Genomic DNA, 24,199 nt, shown 5'->3' on the forward strand with positions numbered 1-24,199 from the left:
GAGGGGAACGTGGTTGGACAGAAAATTAAAAACAGCGGTGTTATGTAGCACGCACTTTTGTATTGACAGCTTCACAGGACTGGTTAATCAGGTGTGTTACATAGAGTATGACAGATGCTTGTTTTAGGCACAGCATGGAAAACCTCAGTTATAACAAAGCTTGTGCACCCAGTTGACAGTGTTATGGCAGGTGTTTCTAATATATTGACCAGCCCTGATAGTAGTGGTATGGATACTAATAAAAACAGTATGAGTGATACTAATTCCCCCTATTTACATTCACATCTGATTTATATATAAATATATGCATAGTAGATAGCGCCAGTGGTGACCAATTGTAAGCTATTTCTTTGCTTTGGAATGTAACATAGCACACAGTGACACCTGGTGTCCAGTTAACGTGAATGCAGCAGCATGATTGAAATGGGCTTTTGTCAAAGGGCTGGGCTGTCTTGCTTGAACCTTGTGTCTAATTTCCTAATACTAAGACAATTGAGACGAGACAAACCTGCAATGCGTTCCATTATTATTTTTAGCATGCTTACTAAATGTTCAGGCAAAACAATGTCCTTTTTCCAGCCACTGGGTCAGTTTCTGAAAAGACTCCCAACGCTGAATGTGCCTCGCGTCGTCATTTCTAAAACCACCTCACTTTAGAAATGGAGTTATTAATAATCTTTTCAATCTTACCAGTGATTGAAACATGTCAATAGAGAATAAGCCTGTTACATTACGATCAAGGCAAAAACAGGGCTTAAGAATTAACCTTCACAAAACTAAATACTTTGAAAATGTGCAGTACATTGTATAAACTGCCCCTTTTGAGTCCCCAGGTTTATTTTAAAACCTACCGCCATCACTCTATTGCCACTGTTGTGTAACTTTAGAAAAGGGTTATTTTTAGTATTAACCTTGGTGTTGTGGGATAAAAGCAGAACGTAAACCAGATCCACTAACCGGGTACGCTAAGGTCAGGGCGCAGCTGCTCTAATGGCTGAAACCTTGCACTCCCTTTCGGAATGCCCTGTGAGATTTGTCTGCTAGTGATCTGTTGCTCTGTCTTTTTATGTCAGTAATTCTAGGTGCTGATGGAGAGCGGTACGCTGGATCTAGACAGTTACAGCACTTCCAGTCACGGGCTTCCAGAATCCATCGCATCCACTAGGAAATCTGGTAACAGATGGAAGCATGTGGAAACGGGCCTCACTGAAGGGCAGTATGTTCTTTGTCGATGGACTGATGGGTTGTATTATTTGGGAAAGATTCAAAGGGTAAGGTGTCAGTAATCCTGCAGTTACACAGTACGGGCTGTGGCCCATGGGGATATAGCGGGGATGCATGTACAGTACAGAGTGGTTTGCAAATGTGGAAAGAGCAGCTTCAACTCAAATGTTTGTAGCTCCTTTTACTCCCCCCCCCCCCCTCATTTTTATGACATTTGCAGTCGTTCTTCATTTATTTTTTGTTTTCCGCCGTTGATCTTCAGCCATAGACCTGTGCTGGTGCCAACTCCATCCGGTGAACACCTACTCTGAAATGCATAAGGCAACTTTATACACAGTTGCTGTTCACTAGATGGCGCTAGCGCTGTTATATGTCTTTGGCAGGCACCAAGAACTAAAGAACAGCTTCAGAACTTGGGCCAAAGAACATTAAATACAGAGTTAGCGAAAAGGAAGGTAAAAAAAAACAGGCCAGTCCTGCCAGTGATTATCACTGCCGCCTACATCCAGGACAGTGCATTGAATAATCATAGGAAACGTCTCAAATTACCTTCAGCGGAATACCAGTCATAGATCACAGATCACTGTTCCAGACGTGTTACCGAATGCAGCTCGCAATCTTGGATGAGCTGGGCTTTTAAGGAAAGCTTAAAAACATCAAAAACATTTTCTGCTTTTTGAAAAACACAATTATCTTTAGGCGCCGGGAGATGTATCTGTTTTTTTTACCTCTTCCTGAGGCCAGGTGATGATAATTCACTGTTTTTGTGTTTGGTTTATTCATTTCCCCTTCAGGTGAGCGCCTCTAAGCAAAGCTGTTTAGTGACATTTGAAGATAACTCCAAGTTTTGGGTTCTGTGGAAAGATATCCAGCACGGTGAGTAAAATGATAAATTCCCTGAGAAAGCATCTTTCCTGAGAGGGAAGGCGTAACCCCACTCATGAGAGTATCTTACAGATTTATAGAAAACATTTGACAGCGTGGCCCTCTTTCTGTTTACAGCTGGGATCCCTGGTGAAGAGACAAAATGCACGATATGTTCTGGAACTACGTTGGTATCGCAGAACGAAATCCTCATTTGTGGAAAGTGTGGACTAGGTGGGTACAGTAATATATCCTAACCAGAACATGTTGAAATGGTCACTGTTTGTACCATTCGTTTCCCTCTTTGTTTATATCTCTACATATCACTAACTTGTAATCTGGGTTTGGTGAATATTGATACGTGGTTTTATGTACTGAACCAAGATCATTGAAATCTGGAAGTGAAGTATGTTATATTCCTACAGGCAGCAGATAATTGAAACCAGGATTGGGGTCAATTCCTGCTTTTCAATTCCAATTCCCAATTCCAATTCTAATTCTAATTCCATATTCCAATTCCTTTTTAAAATCAATTCCAATTCCAAATGCTCAATTCCAATTCCTTCAGCTGCTTTCAATTGAAGCCAATTGAATTGAATAACAGCGAGTTCAGTTTAAGTAATTTGTTGCCACTCTGAAAAACAGGAATTGAGCCTAACCTTGATCGAAACGCGGTTTGCCAGAAGGTTTAAAAAATCATTTTTATGGAGAAACAGGCAGAGACATGCATAACCACCTATTGGTGAATGTAGTGGTGACAGAGGCAAAAGGGTCTAGTTTCTGACAACTTAAGAAACGCAGAATATGAACAGTCTCCTGGAAATCATATTTTGTGTATGAAGCTTAAATAATGAAACAGGATTTTCTTAGTTTTTAACTACGCCCTTACCCATGTGATGTTTGCTGAAAGACATGGATGTCAATGTGCTTCCCCTTGAGGCGCTTTAGGTCTGTCATAGACATGCATGTGTATGTAGGCTAGATCGGCCACAATGTCTTTATAGAAGTAAGAGTCGGCGCCATCTAGTGATCTGACACTTTGGATCAAGTTTAGTCCAGCAGCACTCCAGTGCACAGGGTACTGGTGCTCACATGTAAAGGCTGGCTGATCTAGCCTATGGTACACTTGGCTGGCAGGCAGGTAGACCAGCTCCTGTACTCACAGACAAAGCATCTTGACGTGCACTTCAAATAACACCTTTTTCTTTATTGCAATGATTGCAAACATCATAAACCGGTATGGGTCAGTTAAAAATAACGAAGTGAAGCGGTACTTTGTAGCTGCTTTCTCTTTTGGGGTCAGATTTAAAAGAAAGTAGTGTTGATATGGGTCTGTCATGTTGCTTTTGTGCACCGTTCATCATACTACACTTACTTTCATTCATCGTTTTAAGCAGTAAAATGATTTGAAGATTTCATGCCATTTACCATGAGTAAGGAGCACCGTAGCTCAGCAGTCACCAGTGTGACATACAGCGTACCAGTTAATTATTGTTAATAATGTATGTGGCAACTTGAATGATTTATCGAGATGGAAGCTCACGCTGGATTTATTTTTAGTGTCAATGTCAACTTAGTTCAGGTTAGCTGAAAGCCGCCAGGGCTCGGCAGTTTGGCAGCTAATTTCTGTGCAGTAGATGGCAGAAAGACTGGATATTAAATAAAGAAAAATGAGCCCTGAGGACTGGCTGAGGGTTATAATTAATTTGAATAAAGTTCTGTGGTTGACTGAGAGACTGAAACTGAATTGAGAGCGCCTCCTGGGATGGGTTCAGGTAGTATTCGGCTGGGGTCTCTGAGAATGGGATTAGGTGTACCCTGTCGCACTGTAGCTGAAGTTTTGTTCTTTTTGCTTTGCTCCGCCAGGTTATCATCAGCTGTGTCACCTCCCCCAGGTTGAGAATGCTTTGGATACAACTTCAACGCCATGGTTTTGCAGAACTTGTATTTTTGCATTGGCAGTAAGGGTAAGAGAAGTGTGCTGTGTGTGTGCATGCATGCGTGAGCGTGAGCGTGTGTGTGTGCATGCATGCGTGAGCGTGAGCGTGTGTGTGTGTGTGTGTGTGTGTGAAGGCAATAGCCAAAACCTTTGTAAGACTTTTTAACAAAAATAAATAAAAACACCTCCCACATGTAGCACACACTTATTTATTTATTCTGTTGGTTAATATACACTGCCAGGCCACTTTATTGGGACCCTGTCTACCCAACTGAAGTTGTCATCGCCCTGAATTTAAGATGCAAACTAGGTTGATAGTGTGATCTGATCCCTGCATTACAGTAAAGCTGCCATCGTTACTGAAGCATTGTTGCAGATCAAGCCCATCAAACAGTGCTGCACTAGAAAGTGATTGCAAAGACAACGATGCTCCCATCCACCGTGCAAGATGAGCCTTCAAGCATCTTCCATCGCCACTCCAATCTCCGAATCTAAATCCGATTGAGCTGCTTTGGGATGATCTTGAATATTTATTTTTTTCCCAGTCCCTGTTTATCTTCTATGTTGGCTAATTGCTGTGTATTAATTGTGCACTATCTGCTATTTCTTTTCATATGCAATCTAACAATCTGGAAGGTTGAAAGGATCTTGATCGGAGTACATAATTACTCGCCTATGAATTATTTAACTGCATAACCGATTAAGATGAAATTATCCACACATAATATTGACAGTGATTAAAAATGTAAAAAGACTTACAAATATGTGCCAGTTGTTGTTTTCTCATTTAATTCCCCCTCCCTCCCCCGCGCCTTTTCCAAAGATCAGTGAGCTCCCCCTGTGGGACTTTAAGACCATCAAGACACTTTCCTGGGTCAGCAATATGCAAAATAATTGCCCATATTAAATTAAAAACATCTTGTGCTGTTTTTCCTGTAGAAGGGAGGAGCGCTGAAAAAAGGACCCATTGCCAAGACGCTGCAGGCGGTGAAAATGGTGCTGCCCTACATCCCAGAGGAGCTTGAGTGGGACTCCATGCACAGGACCAATCAGCAGCAGTGTTACTGTTACTGTGGGGGACCCGGAAAGTAGGTCTCATACCATTGGACGGCATATTCTTAGCCATAATAAAAGTTCCCATTACCTGCTTTACCAAGGTTTCACCATGCTTGGTGGTCAGGGTTTCACCATGCTTGGCAGGATTTCACCATGCTTGGTCAAGGTTTCACCATGCTTGGTGGTCAGGGTTTCACCATGCTTGGTGGTCAGGGTTTCCCCATGCTTGGCAGGGTTTCCCCATGCTTGGTCTGGGTTTCACCATGCTTGGTCTGGGTTTCACCATGCTTGGTCTGGGTTTCACCATGCTTGGTCAGGGTTTCACCATGCTTGGTCTGTAGTATACTGGGCTTCAGTTGATTGTATCCAATTCAGCATTTCTGCCCAGTTTTGTGTATTGGATCAAAGCATGTCATTCATTGGGGGGTGAACAACTGGCTTGTTAATGATAGGAAGGAAGGCTTTGAAGGCACTTATAAAAGTTTAGTCCAGCATTGTTGCACTTTTTTCATGGTAATACTGTTTGTCGTGTTTGCTAATGTGCTTTACCATACCTCGCTGTTCTTTACAATGCTTACCTTAGCCATGCTTTCACTGTGCTTCATTAAACTCTGCTATGCTTTTACTATGGTAGACTTTTATAAGGGAGTTTTAAGGAATTAATTTGATAGCTATCACTTGAGAGCTTGTATGAAGTGTATGTGTTTCCTCTCGCTTTGCAGGTGGTGCCTGAAAATGCTGCAGTGTTTTAGGTGCAGGCAATGGTTCCATGAAGCCTGTATCCAGTGTCTGAATGAAACCATGTTGTTCGGAGACAGGTGAGGTTTCCAAAGCACAATAAATAAGAACTCTTGTCATAGAATACAGTCAGCTTAGCGGTTATACAGGACAGAAATATCCATTGCAAATTAGTATTCCTGTCTAATTGCTAAGTCATTTGTATGTAGTTAGCTAAGCATTTTTTTTTTTTAAATAGTTAGCCTTCGTCGGGAGAGTGTGTTTTAATCAACAAAAACAACAGAATCGCATTCCTGTTTGAGGTCAAAGGCTGTGTTGAGCGTGTGATTCGCCCAGTCTGTCGATTTGCCTCTTCCCCTGCAAAGTAAGCACAGCTGTGTTAATCATCTAAATTGCTTCTGTTTGGAGCGCTGAAATCAGACTTGGAATTTATTTAAAAGCGTTCAGCTTGGGGTTGAATTGCCTTGATCGTGCCCACGAGTGCTGGAGAAACGGTGGAAGCGCGAGTCAGGAATGCAGAGGTGTCTGAATTTTGATGAAAGCTGGGTATCAGCACAAGAGTAATAGCACTGGTAAAGTAATAAATATTCCAGAAATTGAGGGGAATAAAGCTAACACAGGGGCGAGATCATTTTAATAAACTGCCACAATAAAACTGCGGAAATGAAGTGCGATCTTAATATCCTTTCAGCCGTTTTAATCGTCTCCGTTCATGTAAATGTTTGCAGCAATGTCCCTGAGTCTTCTCTTTTTTTTCTTTCCAGATTTTATTTGTTTTACTGCTGCGTGTGCAATAAGGGAGTGGAGTACATCAGACGCTTAACCCTAAGATGGTAAATAACAGTGGGTTCATTATACATTGTGGCCAGATTGGACCGATGTATTTATTAAGGGCATGATTCATTGTGTATTGATCTTGGGGCTGAACTTGAATGAAGAATAAGTGTGAATCTAATCCAGGCCATTGCATGTGATAAGTATCATATCATGACTTGCATATTGACAAGTCTGGGCCATGCTGTTACTATACTACACTTTTACAAATACAAATACGTTGTGACAGACGCTTAACCTGCGTGTAGAGCTCCTGATCACGGTGTGCTTTTTAAGAAGCTTTCAGGTTTGTTAAAGGATGTGTCCTCCCAAGTGGACAGTGTCATTGAAGTCAGTCCCTAAGGGGGTGTTCTTTGCTGCCTGGTTGAACGGACTGCAAATGAGATTTTAAACATCAGATTTCCTTGCCTTTTTAGAACTAGACAAGCTATTTATGAAAAGCGAGGCCTGATGGAAGCAGGTACCTTGCATTTCAATGTGCGATCATATTCCTCGTACAGAACTCCAGTTGGCTAGAATTGTCCTCAGGCAAGCTGTCACTACCTCAGCAAGAACCTGAGCTTTATTTAAACACTGCATAGCATGAACAGTAGTTAAAAGCAGGTTGACGGTGCTGTTTGGGCAAACCGTGCTGTTTTTTATGCATTTTGAAAGTATCGCACCACCTGAGTGATATTTCAGTTGCAAACTGGACGTTCGAAACGTAATTATAATTTGTTTTACTCAAGTCGTTACCCTGTTTGTTAGCAACGGTTTTCCATATTAAAATCTAAGTTACAGCATTGCTGGTGGTCCCTCTTTATTAAAGGCAAGACATGTCAAAACAAATGGAAATCTGCTTTCCCTTTAAATTAATTTGCCTGTAATGGTGGAGTGGCTTGTAAGTTTTATTTATTTATGTATGTATTTTTTTATTTATTTTTTTGTTAAGTTCCCTTTTAAGGTTGAGATTCAGGAATGGTTTCTTGTGAGTTTATGTGCTGTAAATAGCCAAGAATATGTTATGCTGTATTGCTGGATCCTCAGGACCGTTGCTCTTGATTTTAAGGGTTGACGTTGTCCACTTGGCTGTCTACAATCTGGGGTTGCAAAGCAAAAAGAAGTACTTTGAATTTGAAGAGATTCTGGCCTTTGTAAGTAGCAACTGGGACCATCTGCAGCTTGGCAAGGTGAGTCGGTTTTGTTTTGTTTTCTAATAAATTTGCTTCAGTGCAGAGTTGAGAGGTGATGCAAAGATTTTGGCCAGAGCTGTAGATTGCTCCAATGATAAAAGTAGCAACAACTCCTAAAGTGCAAAAAAAAATCCTTTAAGAAAATGATTATACAGACTATGAAAGTTAGGTAAATGTAGGCCTTTACCTGTTAAAAGCTCTGTATAGCAAAGGAATTGACAGAGTTGATCAATGTAAGTGGTTTGTGGTTTGATAGTGATACAGTATTGACAGGCTTAACAGGAAAGTGAACTGTGTCTGTACCGTTTCTCTTTAACCAAAATCATCAATGTAATCAGAAGCATTTCCACTCTCCCTCTCCCTCTCCCTTCCCCCTCCCACTCTCCCTTTCCCTTCCTACTCGCCCTCTGTCTTCACACTCCCTTCCCCCTCTCCCTGTTCCTCTTCCTCTCTTCCTCCCCCTCTCCCTCTCCCTTTCCTCTCCCTAGCTTTCCAACACACCTCTCCACGAGAGAGGTCAGTACCTCCTAGAAGCCCTCAATAGATATAAAAGCAAGTAAGACATTTTCCCTTTTCTATATATTCTGTAATGAACTTGGCTGTGTGCACCACACCATGCTCGAAGACAGATGAGCGCTTTGCAAAGAGGTTATTGTAGAGAACGAATAGAGATCACTTCTGTTTCTGTGCAGTAGTCTGTAACAGAACCAATGTGAGGAATTACTAAAATATATACAGTGTGCATTAATGAACCTGGCCATGTAAAAACGATACTATACAATAGAAGTGCTTCCCTGGTGAAGGTATTGGCTAAAATATCTGCCTACCCATTTCTTTTACTTGAGTGTAATTTGACACCCTTTTGTACAGAAACTTCCCTCGGCTCACTTTAGATGGCAGTAGCAAGCATCACAGGTCGGCATTTTTTAGTCTCAGTACAATTTAACAGGAAGAGAGCACTCTTTATTACCTTAGGGTCAGGCTGGCATGTGGAATACCTCAAACGCAAACCACTATTTATTTATACATCTCTTCTTGTGCAAAGGTTTCTTTGTGGGAAAGAAATTAAAAAGAGGAAATGCATTTTCCGGCTGATCACACGGATGCCCCCCAACCCCCCCTCCAAACTGTTCCCAGAGAAGACCCCCCACCCCTCGGAAGGCAGCGAGTGGAAGAAGAGAGGGAGGAGTACAAACAGGTAGGGCTGCTCTTCACCACCCCATCTGAACTCACTCTGCATGAATCGGCATTAATGAAGACCAGCGCATTGTGGGCACAGAAACCGACAACATACTGTAACTTCAGTGGTATGCAGTACAGTGCAAAGCCAAAACAGATTTCTGCTTTTTATAGATAATAATACAACTGAGTGAATGTACTCGTACTGCACTTTACAAGTCTATACAGCTATATACAGTATATATAGACTGACTGTAGAATCAGATCAACCAACAGCACAGGAAGGGTTTAGGTACAGGATCAGAAATCAGACACTAAATATGTTCTTTAAGAAAAATGGATAGCATTCGTGGTTATTTTCACTTTATTATTTTGAGATGCTTAGACAAGGCATGTTATTATTTGTATTAGTATTATCATTGTAGAAAAGCTGCTGACTAATGCGTGCACTTGAACTCTAGAGCTCCCTCTACAGCAGTCTTGATCTGACAAGATTACAAAACATGCTTTCTCCTCGGGGGGGGGGGGGGGTTGGCGGGGGTTGGCACCCTCAACGCTCAGGTTATTTGCGATTGCACATACAGCACAAATTAGCTGTAGGGGCGTGAGGTTTTCAGACGGGTTTGTGCAATCCAGCGGCCTGCTGTTTCTTTGGAGGGTAAATTCAGTGAACTCATTAGCAGAGAAAGCCATGCCCAGCTCAGAGCTTAGCTGCTGGGCTGAACATCGGAGCGGGCGTGGTTAGCGAGACTCGCTGCACCAGGGTGAAAACTGCACAGCTGCACCTCAGGTGATTTCCATTCCAAAGCCCAGTGTTTTGGCAAGCAAGGCAAAATCAACACGATTCCTGGCTAGTTAAATATTATATACATTAAAAAAAACACACACACACACACACATAAAATCCTACTTCGGCCAAAGTTCCATGAGGTACAGAAAAGAGAAGTTTGAGGCTCACAATCTTACGCTTTGTTTGTATGGAATTAGGAATAAAACTGAACTATACAAAACCTCTGTTATGCAAACTTTGATTTTATGAACACCTGACTGGGTTATCTGAAGAGCTGCTGGTAAGCAGTCACATGGTGTGCTGCTGCCCCCGTTTCCATGGAGAAAGTACTCTGAGATGTAGTGGTTAGCATCCTTGTACATTTCTCAAGGTTTATTGATTGGGAATGATGTATTAACAAATAGATTGTAATAATTCATCAAACCGAGGCCCTAGAATACACTGTATGTCTGCTGTTAGCTGCGCACTTCAGCAATGTATTGGGGAAAAATAAAACCTATACATATATCTTATTGGGCAAGATTTGTATTAAGCTTTGCTCTAGTGCAGTGTCTGCAGATTTTTTTTTTTTTCCCATGTTGGTAAAATAAATAGTTTTGATTACCAGCTGCACATTAGGGTGCAAGTGCTGTAGTAGCTGTTCGTCTGTTAGCATTCAGAGCTGTTAATGGTCTAGTGTTAGAAGTTTTGATTTTTCCATTAAAAAAAAAATTGAAAAACTTGCCCCGCAGCAAATGCTAGCACTTCCATAAAAATGACGACCTGGTATACTGCTGAACTGTTACTGGTTACCATCGTTAGTCTTGCAACAGAGGTTAGTTATGAATGGTCTTGCCTGGTCTTTGATTATGATTTTATGTAATACATTTCATCAAAGGTCCCCTAGATTGGGCAGTGCTCCAGTCCTTTGGGAGTCACATTGCCGTCACAGCTCTAGTCTGTAGTCAGAAGCTGTCGAGCAGTTGTAATGGGGCGAGTTTGCGAGTGAGGGATGGCGTTGACCTACTTTGTGTGTTTATTTTGGGGGGGGGGGGTTTCTTCTCACGCAGCTCCCTGGCTCAGGAGTCCCAGCCCCAGAAAAAGATGAAGAGGAAGAGATCCAAGTGGTTGCTGGAGGATGCAATTCCAAGCGTGAGTTATTGAGAGTGCAGTGCGTGTTATCTGTTGGTCTCTCTGCAGAATTAAGGGCTGTTCAGTGGCACGCTCCTTTCTTGTACTGCATGTGTAATCAATGCCACGCTTGCTTACTGTCCGTACTGATCAGACAGGAAGGTGGACAATTGTGACACTTTCCCTATAATGTTGTCAATATTCTCATAACCGCATCCATTTTTCATTAAAATGACTGGGGGTTTATTGCACATCTCTGAGTCATCCTTAATTGTTTATCTGTCTGTCTGCCTGTATCTTAAGTTGATTTATGGGTAATATGTTTAAGAATAAATGAAGCAGCAGAGAAGCCTTCAAACTTATGAAGGATTTGTGACAAAATGTCTTCTTTTGTGGGTACTTTGCCACTTTTCGTGATCTTGACCGCTGTCTTCTAGGGTGAAGGAATTAGTGCAGACAACAGTATTTCAAGTTCAAACAGAGCAGGACTTGTATTTTTATTACTGCTGTACCTACAGTAAGTAAACAAAACAAAATACGAAACAAAACCCTAACAAAGTTACCAGTAAACAATACCTGCTTTTTTTATGCAAAACAACGTTGAAAATCAGAATGCTTGCATATTGAGAGCAACAGAGGATTTGTTGATCAAGTACATTTTCCTAACAGTGAGCTGGAAAGCTGAATTGTGTGCTGGCCAGTGGACAGTGTGGTTTCACTGCCGAGCAGTAATGTCAGCTTCTGTTGCATTGCAGAGCGACTTCACCTCCGCCTGGAGCACAAACGACCACCTGGCCAGTATATTCGACTTCACTTTGGATGAACTTCAGAGCTTAAAAAGGTAAAACTATGCAGACCAGGGTGCAGCTCTGTGGACTTCAGCGAGTGTGCAGGGCTCGTATGCCATTGCAGGCTCTCCACACTCATGAGTGGGTTGCTTAAATGTCATTTCCTTTGCTTTTTTTCTGCCGCCTTCCATTTTTATTGCGTTCTTACAGCACTGTGTTAAGGTTCTTTCATTTAAGGATCTGCCCTTCCGTTCTAGTTGCCTGCATAGATACGCTTCCTGTAGCATAGTGCCAGTGCCGTCTAGTGAGGTGCCGCTTTCAATCAAGCTGCCTTTTGTGTCTCTGGCAATGCAGGTCTGTGCACTAGATGGTCCAGAGCTTGCTACCATAAAGACACTTTGTCTGAGCTAACCAACATTACAGATGTCTGTGGAAGGCAGCTGGAACTGAACTTCTAGTCAAAGCACCTAAAAAAAGTAAAATAACGACTTGCGTAATTGCAGTAAGAACCATTTGGAAGGATTGCAAACATCAGTAAAAAGTAAAACGGCATTTGAAAAACCAAAAGAACCGCTCATGCATGCTTGTCAAGGTGTTCTTGTGCGAGACGGTAGTTCTGAATAAAATGTAAGTCTTGGCGAAAGGAGCAATCTGCAGGTTGTGAGCAGAACAAGAAGAATTCTGAAAACAACGAAAGATCCCCTTGACGACTGTCAGAATTGTTCTGCAGTGTTATTTTACTCTGAAACCAATCTGTTCCTATGCCTGGTTACCGTTTCTTGTTTGACAGCCTTTCAGAGCAATGTGATAGCCCTCTTTTTGAAGTGGAGGTCTTTTGTGAAGCTGCCTGGAGTGGTGGTTTGAGTAATAACTTTCCAGAGAGATGCAATCGCCTGACTCTACCCTCACAACCTGTGCTTTATTATTTATTAAAGGTTGTCGCTGCAGACAGGGCAAGCACCTGGTGCATATGCCTGGAGATACAACCAAATCAGCGCCACACAATTGAAAAGTTTTCAATTGCATTTGAAGACTGTTGTAAATCGTCTACATATTTCTCAGTCCAGGCACTCCCTTCTTCCAGAAGTAAGGAATATTGTTTCCATTCAAGCATGACAGAGAGTAATAAAGACCTAGTTTGAACTTCAAAGCTCTGGTTTTGAACCTCATCGCTTATTTGTCGTGCTGCGATTCTTGCCTATGTTAGTTTAAGATTTAGCAAGAAGCTCTGAATGCAGTAATTACGATGTGGGTTTGGGGATTTCAAAGTTCCGTTACCTGTCTCATACAGCGAGCCAGTTCTTCTTAAAGAGTAAGTTTCTCTGCATGTCATTTTAATGGATTTTGTTTTCCCTCACTGTTTAATAGTGTTGGCAGTCGTTCTCCTTGGTTCTGGGTTGTGTTGCACCACTGTCGACTCGGAGTCTGCCTTTACCTGGCTTTGAGCTTGCTTTGAGATTGTCTGTCTGGAGACTCCTAAATGCGCAGAAAGAATTTACGTCCTCATTCTTTTGAAATCACGTGACGTTGATCTCAGTATCAGAGCAGCGGAACCCAGAACCATTCCGAACGATTGCTAACATCATAGAAGATAAAAGCAAACAACGTAACCTTTGAAGCTGCTTCCTCTTTAATAGCGTAAAACAGCAATTGAAGGGACGCTTAATCATGTGATCCAGCTCACGTGTCCTTGGAACAGGAGCGAGCTCAGCATGGCTTGTTTGCTGAGCTGGTCTGACTGTGTTGTTCTGTTCTCAGTGCCAGCTCGGGGAGGACCTTCAGTGTAGACCTGGACTCCACAGACGCTGCAAGCACATCTGGTTCTGCTACAACAAGCCTATCCTACGAGTCCCGGTAAGGGATTGTATGCAGAGTGGTTTAACTGCTGTGTGTACTGGGTTTCGACAAGATACATGGAGATGGTTGCCTTAGCACTTTGAGTAGGTTGTGGGGCTGACTTTTTTACAATCAATCACTGATTACCACACCAGGGAGGTTGGGAGTGGACTCTGCAGTAAATAAAGGCTATTCTTTAGAGTGTCCCTGATTGACATGGTGCTTTCTGGGTGCTTCAGTAAACCTGGCCATGTAAGCACCTGTCAACCAAGCACCTACTATCAGTCCTCTTCTCGGATCAAGTATATCCTTTCTTTGCAATACCTAACAGGACACAGGTCTGTTGAAAAGCGGGAAGCACTTTTAAGTAATCCAGGTTGTCACACCAATGAAATGCAGCGAGGTTCCAGACAGCCGATCTGCCGACACGATGAAGAATTGATCAGCAGCTCTGTCGGGGGCTCCTCTCGGACCCCAACCAAGCCTGGAAACTCCAGTCCATGCTCCATTGCTCATCCCCGATCGTCACTCTCCCCGCTGACTGCTAATTGCCAGCAATTCGGCAGGCTCTCTGAAGTGCTCACAGTGCTAATCCAGTCAGCTGATTTCTTGTAGTGACACTGGCGAGATTTAAAGGTCATGCGGCAGAGGTCCCAGGGAGTAGCGACTGGGTTTATTAAGCTGGAGCTCAGCTGCATTCAGAACAATTCCTCTGGGCCAGTCTGCTGATTATAAAGGAATTTCCCTGGAGGATCCAGGTATTAGAGGGAAGATAGACGGGACGTCAGAGCAGTTCTTTATCAGCATTGTCATCTTTATTACACAAAACAACAACGCAGGCAATCAATAAGCCTGCAGTCTGAGAACTTGGCAGCGCTGGCTGTCAGGCCAGATCCCATCGTTGTTTGTGTTCCTTCACACAAGGGCATTGGAATCAATTCAGATTTAAATGTAATGGGCTGGGTCAGGCGAAGCTAAACAAGACTTTTATAAAAACATTTTCTAACTTGTAGTTAGCCTAACAGCATGATCTCCTTTGCAGTGGGTGAAAACCACAATACTCAGAGCAGGCAGCACAGACTGTACCTGTAACTGAAGAGCAAGGCTCTCCGAGTGGCTTGGGTAAAAAAGCACTGCCGCTCTGAGTTCCAGTTCTGCTTGTGCTAAGTTAATGATCTTGGTTGTGCTGGATTTTGCATTCCTTAAGGTTTAGGGAAGAGAGTCGCCCAGGGATAATTCAACTCACTGAGCATCCACGACTCCTACTGGTCATGCCGACAGGAGCACAGACAGAGACTTTCCAAGCATTAAACCATCTGATTTGAACTGCTGTACTGTAGGTTTTAAACATCTCTGACTTCACAAAAAAGGTGAAATAACGCCATTGCAATATTTGCATGGTTTATTCATTCGTTATCTGCAGCACAGACTTGCTTCTGGGAGTTTTTAGATGTTTTTCCTAAGGGATCTGACAATGGAATAACAGGAAATCCCGTCAATAGATGGCAATCCATGGATAGAAAAGAAAAGGATACAAGTGTGCTCTTCGAAAGGTTGTGTCTTTTATACTTGTTTAAAGATAAATACATACATTTTAAACCTTGTGTAAACTTTCTTGTAAACAAAGTTAATCAAGCTGCAGCACCCTCTAGTGGTAGAACCGTGAAAAGGCTGAAGAAAGTGACACACTTGAGCACACCGTTAATCATGCCTTGAGCTCTTGACTGAAGCTGAAGATGCTGTATTTAAGGCTTTAAATCCCTGTCCCTTGCCCCAGTTAACTTTATTACCATTGCACTGCCAGTTTATATTACTAGTTCCAATGTCATTCTTTAAAACATCACTGAAGGTACAGATCTGTAGAGTCGACCCCTGCTGTGTGTTGATGCTCTCAGTGCTGGGTAACAGTTGCTGTGTTTCACTCTATGGTGTCTTTTTTAACAATCTAATAAATCTCTGGATTCCCTCCTGTGGGCTGATTTATAAACCCACTTATTAGTCTACAAAAAAGCACAGTGAAATGAGTTTCACTGTGCAACGTAACCTGGTGCAGTAAAATGTCTTATCCGGGTCTTATCCGGGTGGGGTATAGGTTGATAAAATCTGCTTTAAAAATAAGTTTTATTCCTGGTGCGTACCTCGTTAGCAAGGAGCCGTAATCGTGTTGGTGAATACCATGCGAATATGTTTCCAGTGCTAAATCCTTTTCTCTGTACAGGAAGAACGTTGGCAGCAGGAAGAGGAAGCTGAGGACCAAAAGCTACACCTTGCTGGCACCCAGGAGGGCGGCGACAGAGGGCTACGGCAGCCAGACCACCTTCGACACAGAGGCCTCCCCCGAAACCCCCGACAACGGCATCGACAGCCACACCTTTGAGAGCATTAGCGAGGACGACTCCTCCCTCTCGCACCTCAAGTCCTCCATCAGCAGCTACTTCGGGGCGGCGGGGAGGCTGGCGTGCGGGGAGAAGTACCAGGTCCTGGCCCGTAGGGTCACCCCTGAGGGGAAAGTGCAGTATCTGGTGGAGTGGGAGGGAACTACACCCTACTGACCCATCTCCGAACCCTGGGGAGCAGCACGGGAAACAAGGACTTGGATCTTCTTCATCCAGTCGTCTGGCTCACATTTCTCATGGGGGCGTTACAGTGTTTTAACCTGTGGGATATGCCTCCAGATTAGACGCAGTAAACAGGCAAAGTGTGGCGAGGAATAAAACACTGTAAAGGAAATAAATATTGGTAAAAACATGGGGAACTCTGGGGAAACGAGACACACTTACCATAGAAAAACTGGGTTTACACTGCAATTTATTGTAGCATGACAGCATGCCACGGTGGTATGTTTAAGGCAGTGAAAAGGTTAATTGTTTCACATAGTCCGGTATTGCAGTATGATGGGGTACCTGTAGTATTGTAACGTGTACAGTATACGGTGACCCTTTCTGCTACAGTGGCGAGTAGCTCACAGTTTGTGGTTTGGCTGTTGTTGAACTGTATGCGATCGCGGGGGGTGTGCGGGAGAGCAGTTACTCTGTTGGAAAGTCCCTGCCGTTCTCCGGATGTTAACTGCTTTGACTCATTCCAGACTTGTGATGCAGTCCAGTCACAAGTAGGTTCAGCCCACCTGCTAGTTCAGTTCCAGTAAATGTCTCCTATCTGATACCTGTAGCTTTTTTTTTCCCTTGTTGCACGGTTTCGTTTCACACATGGTAGCAAATACAGTTTTTTTTTTTTTTTTTTTTTTTTTTTTTTTAGCTTTGCAATGTAGTGGTTCAGAAAGAACATTTCGGAGAACGTAGCCATTGGTGCAGAACAACTTAATCCGTTAACAATAGGCTTCACTGCAGACAGCAGAGCTTGCTGATTGATCTTCAGCGGCAATGCAGACAGACAAGCACAACTCTGTACAAAGAGGCTAAGGATATCTGCAGAGGTATTAGCCATTGATAGAATGGTACCACAATGGTAACATGTATTTAATACATACCACTGGTATCAAAATGAACCAATACTCCTTGATAATCTAGTGCAGTATCATCGAACTAGCGAATCAGGACCACTGTGCAATACTTGTCCCTCATCAATTTTGTTTGCCATTTCTGGTAATACTGTGGTCTGCTAAGGGTTTCTTCAGGGTAATGCTGTTTTGATTGTAGATTGTTTTTTTGGTCCAGGCTTAATTTGACCCTGCAAAACAAGTAGAGGACTCCAGAGACACTAACCAATAAAGATTTTTTTTAAAAATGTATTGGAAAACCAACGACCCAGTCACTAGATAGAAATCTGTGTTCTGCATGGAGCAAGTCTGAAACTGTGTAAGTGTTCTTCTTAAAACATCAACCCTATTAAAAACAGCATGAAAGACAGCCTGAACTGTTAGGGGTGTAGTGTGGAATGAAAGAACAGGCCAGTGGAGTTTAACTTCAGGGTTCAAGCTGACCTGGGCGGTAATTCATCCTCCATCTACAAAGGCAGTAAACGTTTATTATAATACTTTCTGTGAACGCTACAGCAGATAAACTCTACTAGTTTACCATGTGTTTAGCTGCTAGTTAAAACTCAACGCTAGGTTTATGAACTGTTTTTTTGTCCCGTATGTTTTCTTTACTTCACACTTATATATATATATATATATTTGTCTTTTATGATTCTTTTTTTGTTCCCTCTCTTATTGTAAAAATGAGCAGAACATAGCTGTGGATGTACAGCATATTAGCTGTAGTGTAGCCAACCTTTTTCGAAGATAAACCAGGTTGAACTTGAATGTGCAAAGTGTGGTGTGTACATGTTGGCAGGTCTGTGTGGATGACTGACATGTTTGTAGAACATTACATAGACTGGCAGACCACTTTATTAGGCATTGTATCAAATGCTGGCTTGGGCCACCGTTTGCCCTGATCCACACTCCAGAAGGTGCTGGAAGGTGTCTCGAGGGATGTTCATCCATGTCGTTCGTGTTTGACGCTGTTGGTGTAGGCAGGTTGGTGAATGTGTCGTTCAAGCTCATCCCATGCAAACTTAATTGCATTGAAATCCAGGGATTGCGGTGACCATGGAAGGTGACTGAGGTCATGCTCCTGGTCTTTGTTCCAACCCTGTTCTAAATTGTTTAATGGAACCAATTCAACCTCCACCCAGACCCTGAAGTAGTTCATTATCCCCTTTCACCTGTAAGACCTGGAGTGGAATAGCCCTCCAGGACCGGGATTGGCCACCCCTGCTCTAGATTGTGTTTTTTGGTTTTGTGTGTCTCTTCTCCTTGGTTATTAACAGGGTATCCTATTCTTCCAAGGCCTGCGGTTTGGCTTGTTCTGCCTAGTGTTGCTGTCTTCCCAGTAGTGGGTTTATTCTAATCTTTTAGACGCTTGCTGGTTTCTGTGGAGAGATGAGGCAGTGTAGACTCAACCCAAATTATCTTTTTGAGGAAATCGCCAAAATTATAACGCTGGACATGAAAACAGTACAGCTCTGAAATATATTCGAATGCATGCTATTTTTTATATTTTTGTTCTATAAATTTATATTTAGATAGTATTTATATAATCGCTCATTCTGGCAACCGGGCAGGAAAAATAATAATAAAGGGACCAAAATATTATTCCTGTAATAAAAAAAAAAAAAAAAAAAAAAGTTTGGCATACTGTCTAACAGGCCGCCATTTACATTAGGTTCGTATTGTCTAGTTTTGCATTGCAGCGATGGTCTAGTGTTTACGCAGAACTCTTTAAACTTGGCTGGGTATTACATATCTGACTGGCTTATCTTTACTAATCTATGCGTCTGGTTTAGGTTCAGCTTGCATTCTTGTATAATCCAGTCATCGCATTCCCTGGCGTCTTTTTAAAACACAGAAGTTTAACCCTTTCATGCATGGCGACCTAATATTGGAACGAATAAAGAAAAAAAAAGCTAGTCTTTATATGGGAGACACATGCAAGACTCAAATGCATGATGACTTCATATGAGGATTCCGTTTTTTCCCCATATGAAGGGTCCAAAACTACTTTTTTTTAAAAAGCTATTTTTAATGTGTCGTGGTTGAAAGGGTTAAAGCTTCATTGTGGCTTCAGTATTGCTCTCAGAATCATCTATTAACCACACAGCCCTGCCCAAGTGCATGTGTGGTGTTTCAAAGACTGTAAAATGATACTTGTTCATTTCAGAACATTTGACTGGATAATACATCAGACAAACCCCCTTTTTGCACATAAACCACAGCTTAACTGCTTACATGTTTTGTAATACTTTTATTTTCCGACTAAATCTGAAATAAGATGTTTTACCGCTGACACCCACTAGATGGTGCAATTGCCTAATTATATATCTTTATCCTTAATGCAACAGTAACCCCTACTGGCTTGGTGTGAAACTACAATTTGGTGGCACGGTTCTGGAATTTAAAAGATATGCTTTTAAAAGCAGTAACACAAACACTATAATTTCGGTTATCTGTCCTAAAGTATATATTTTTGAGCAGGTAAACACAACATCTTGTCCAGTAGGAAATCTGCTGTACTGCACGGCCTTCTTTTGAATTGCACTTTTTCTAAATGCCTTTGACTATGCAAATGAGTGTAAAATGGTGGTACCTGTTTCACCAAAGTTGACAATTATTTGCCCTATTGTGTCTTAATGGTTCACACCATTCATTGTATTTGTATGACAAATAACAATATTGCCCTTTTCTCCCTCCAGCGAAGAATGTAATTCACTTAAAATGTAAATCAGTTAAACTGAATAAATGCTTAAAAGCAAAGAGTAAATACATATACAGTATTTTGTAAATTGTACAGCTGGGGCCACCAGACAATTTCAAGATTATATATATATTATATATATATATATATATATATATATATATATATATATATATATATATATATATATATATATATATATATATAAATCATTTTATCCTAAAAACAAACAAGGGACTCTATATATTGTCAGTTGTTAGCAGCTGCATTGTTAATTATTCACAAAGCTCTGAAGAGCAGCACCGTTCTGTCAACATGCTTTTGAAATATTTCTGTTTAAATCTATTGACGGCAGATGTGTGGAGGGCTGTCCAGTTAATCAGGTGCCAGTTGCAATCAGCAGTGTGCGTTCCTGTTCTGTGTGCCAGCAGCTTGCACTATGAAACCTGCGGTTGGGATAACATGGTAACACAGGCTGCACAGCGGGGCGCGCTGGCAGATCGGATTGTTTAAACTGCAGACACAGGTGTTCTTAAAATTCAGCTGCCAGTTTGTGCCCCCCCCCCCCCCCCCCCCCCCCCCCCCCCCCAAAAAAAGGCACAGAGAACAATGTTAATTAATAGCTGCACCTAAATGAGTTTGTGTGCGCGCTTTGCCTAATCAAGGCATTCGAAACGAGTAGTAAAATAAAATAACGACAGGCCTTGCAGAGAGCACAGGGAGCAATTCCAGATAACGATCTGATAAATTACTCTTCAGTGCGTGCTTTGATTCACGTTATTGAACAGATAATAACCAAGGGGGGGTGTTGGAGGAGGATCAATCAATTTCCTCCAAGTTTGTTTTACAGATACTTTGGGTCTCCTTCTTTTCTGGTGTTTTAAAGCAGATGCACCTGAAGAGCCAAGTCTTTCCTCATAGTCACAGTACCACAAGTCCCTTATCAATGCTTTCGGTCGTTTGGTCTGCCTGTCGCTGGGTCATTTGGGACTAAACTAACGCTTGGCATTTTCAGAGGAAGATGCAGTCGTTTTAACTGCATTAGTATTATAAAATCATTGGGGACAGCCATTGAACTGCTTCTAGGAACTAACGTGTTCGTTGCCAGTTTTACCCCTTTCGAATTCACCGGTACAGCAACATAAGAGACTTGTGTTAAATTAGAGGAAAGAATGTTTTTCAATAAACCTTGGTTAATACCTGACAAACTGCAGCACCCAGTCCACTGACCAGCGTAGGGCTTAAAATTAGGCAGGCAGGCAGGCAGAGCTGAAGAGCAACCCCAGAACTCATTCTCAAAGTGCCTGAACACATATAAATGATTAGGAAACACAGCAATTGCAGGGACCACTCAGAGTTAAAGTTACTGCAAGCAGCGAATGTAAATTGAAGCTAATGACTCTTTTAAGCTTTATATGTAGGGCTCCAGCTTGTTTCTTACTACAAGCCCAGGTTTATGTATTCTTGTCGACTTCATTGTGGTCTGACATTTAAATCTCTAAATGAAAAAGACGTATTACCTATTCCCTGAACTTCTCTGCTGAAAGGAAAGTAACGTGATTCCTTTCTGATAGGTTCATCGTAGTGGCTGCTGTTAGAGATTGCACACTTTTTAAATTTTTTTTTTTTATTTGTGTCCTAGACACGTGCTTGCCTCTTTCTTATTTAGTGAAACGTTTAAGAAATGTTTTTAATGCTGCATATTTCAGCTGTGCACTGGATATCTGTGAGATAAACCACTTTAGAAAATACATATTCTCGATTTCCTTTCTGTACATTGTTCTCTTATTTCCAGTTTGCATAGGTATATTGGTATATACATAGGTATATTGCAAAAAAAAAAGAAAAATTTATGTTACACACATCCAATGTGTTTGCTTTATTATAGTAACTATACTTGTAACATCATTAATGTATTTCTTTTGTGCTATACCAAATAAAAAGCAACTTAACATGTACCACTGGATTTCATTGCAATTATTTGAGCCCTGCAGAACATAACTCTGAGAAACGGAAGGTTCTGTGGGCGTCCTTTGATCCCACAACCAAGCCAGCTTCCTCTTCTACACCCAGGAACTCGAGAGTGGGTGTCAGCAAGCTACCTGGGGGGGAGGGGGGGAGGGGGGGAGACAGCCCTGCAGGCGTCTGTCCGAGTTCACTAGTCGCCTAGCCGGTAGGGCCTGCTGCAGCTCAGTGTGGAGAAACGGTTCCTGAAGGCTTTGCCTCCCTAACCCATGGGAGTGACAAGGTCAGTGCTGTGCTCCCTCCCGACTCCCTTGCGAAGACCGGCAACTTTGCACAGCCAGGACGTGACCCTGGGCTGCCCTGGCTGTATAACTCACCCTGCACACCACACAGCCATGCTTTTACCAGCTGAGCAACGCGGGGATCCCTTCTTACTGTGTGTTAATCGTTTGATAAGAGTGGATGTGTGTGTTAATTGATAAATTAATCTCCTCTATTTTACACCTCCATTAGCTACATAGGTCTCAAATGTGCAGCTGTGAGTTCTAGCAAACAGTAAGTGTTAAGTTAATTCGCATGCAGCGAATGTGACAGTACACCATCAGATTGAATATTATAAGCCATAAGGGAGCACACTGCTTCACTGCCAGAATACATTATCAGTGTTTTCATTGAATTACAGTATATTACCAGAGATTGCAGACCAAACAAACAATCTGCCAAAGACTGGTCCAAATATCTGGTAATGACCTCTGTGCCAGGTATTACTGTGTATTTATTGCTAATTTAGTATCAGGCAATAATGCACTAATAAATGTGTCATAAACAATATTAGACAGAATTATGAATAATAACCACCTGTAGCAATGCTGTACCTTGTTATAAGAAGATTGAATTAAGGCATTGCTTTAAAACATGACATGAAACTAGCAATGTCTCATTAAAAAATGTTATTGTATTAAAATTGTTAATAATGGACAAACCTTTAATAAAGCATTTATAGATGATTTCTATAAAAAATTATGTTTGAAAACTACATACAGATAAGAACCGTTACATTTCTTTTTATGATACCGTATGTCACAAGAAATATTATTTATGCCCGAGATGCTTGTTAATTAAATTTTTCCTTTTACAAAAAACGGGTATAAATTGCAACCTTTTTTTTTAGTTTTTCAGATTATAGTAGAGATATTGACTGTTGTCGCAGGCAATGCCAGATTAATGGGATGTGATCCAAGAACAAGAAAAAAAAAGGTGTGACTGGACTGGAAAGCCTTGGCTGGCGCTGCTGTAGTGTCTCATTCTAAATGGATTGCAGTGCTCCTGTCCTGTAATGCCGCTATGTAATCATTGGGGCTGATCCTCGTTGCAGACCCAAGTGCTGTGCTTGCAGTTTGTATTGTCTGCGTGGGTACCAGCCTGAACAAGAACAGGCTAACCCGGTCTGGATGTCCTGAATCCACAGCCGTCACAAAGATTTCATATCATTCAGAATAGAGCTGGATGAGACAAAGGCTGTGCTTCTGCAGCTGGGGAAGTTCTGGTCTCGTCACACTTTGGACTTCAAAGAGCAACTTAATATGGCTGAAATAGTCACTTATTTTTGTATATTTTTCTTCTTGTTTACTTCAGTGTGTATTTTTTTTTTTTATTTATCTCATCCTGCTGACTTTTAAACTCAAAAGTAGCACATGTGTTTCTTGTTGTATCCTACAGTATTTCTTCTATCCACTGGGGGCAGTGTTGTAGGGAGACAGGTTAATGGTGACACTCGGTTAGACATGATTATGAGAGCTCTAGTAAGGTCACATGTGCGCTTTAAACCTGAGTTGTACAAAGACACAAACGACTGAGTCGTTATCTCTGTGAAATATTCATATTCTGCTTTATTAAATACAGCTAATAAATAAAGACATTGTACAAATATGCTTGAACATTTGTCCATACACTTCAAACACTCAATCATAAATTATGAGTCAAGTAGACCAAAGTTTAAAAAGGTAACTAATAGCACAACACATTTGCCAAGGCATCTGTCCTCTTGACGTTTCTAATTGTATGTTTGTTTAACTCTGTCATCAGCACTAAGTAACTTTACAGAAAGACAACTGTAGGATATTGATTTAGTCATTGGAATGGAGTTATCTGTTCTATACTGCAATATGTGTCTGAGGTCTAAGTTTAAAAAGGTAAAACGTGAAGTCAAGTTGAAAATGCTTCAGTGTTGACAAGGGTTTTATTCATAGCAGACATGGTGAGAGTTCAGTACCATGTTTACTCGTAAAATCAAACTTGTTTCCCTTTAAAAAGTTCATTCATCCTCTTTGACTAAATTTGTGCTGGTCCCTAGTGAATAACTGCTGCATATTCAAACAAACTGTAAACTTGAACGCAGGTGAAGCTGTCAAAGTAAAACAGGGAGATTTGTCATGGTAATTATACATACAGCTGTATGATTCGCTCCACAAGAGCTGCAATGTAAATGAGCAAGGGGTTGCTGAGGC

The 24,199-nt window shown here is 41.7% G+C and overlaps 1 protein-coding gene across 1 annotated transcript; it reads left to right on the forward strand.

Annotated features, from left to right (window-relative positions):
- The first annotated feature begins 1,042 nt into the window (after positions 1–1,042).
- phf19 (PHD finger protein 19) lies at positions 1,043–18,180 on the forward strand. Its single transcript, XM_041242839.1, has 14 exons — positions 1,043–1,271; positions 2,019–2,100; positions 2,227–2,322; positions 3,955–4,055; positions 4,967–5,115; positions 5,806–5,901; positions 6,586–6,654; positions 7,704–7,824; positions 8,316–8,383; positions 8,873–9,025; positions 10,846–10,927; positions 11,662–11,747; positions 13,453–13,548; positions 15,749–18,180. The coding sequence occupies exons 1-14, from the start codon at positions 1,089–1,091 to the stop codon at positions 16,080–16,082; spliced, it is 1,716 nt and encodes a 571-aa protein (XP_041098773.1). The 5' UTR covers positions 1,043–1,088; the 3' UTR covers positions 16,083–18,180.
- The last annotated feature ends 6,019 nt before the right edge of the window (positions 18,181–24,199 follow it).

This window comes from Polyodon spathula, unplaced genomic scaffold, assembly GCF_017654505.1.
Source record: "Polyodon spathula isolate WHYD16114869_AA unplaced genomic scaffold, ASM1765450v1 scaffolds_1426, whole genome shotgun sequence".
NCBI lineage: Eukaryota > Metazoa > Chordata > Actinopteri > Acipenseriformes > Polyodontidae > Polyodon > Polyodon spathula.

Excerpts from the sequence above, each read along its gene's own strand:
- phf19 (XM_041242839.1), top strand. The coding sequence starts at position 1,089 with ATGGAGAGCGGTACGCTGGATCTAGACAGTTACAGCACTTCCAGTCAC. Across the intron at positions 6,655-7,703 it reads AGACGCTTAACCCTAAGATG|GGTTGACGTTGTCCACTTGG; the intron begins GTAAATAACAGT and ends CTTGATTTTAAG. Across the intron at positions 10,928-11,661 it reads TGGAGGATGCAATTCCAAGC|AGCGACTTCACCTCCGCCTG; the intron begins GTGAGTTATTGA and ends GTTGCATTGCAG.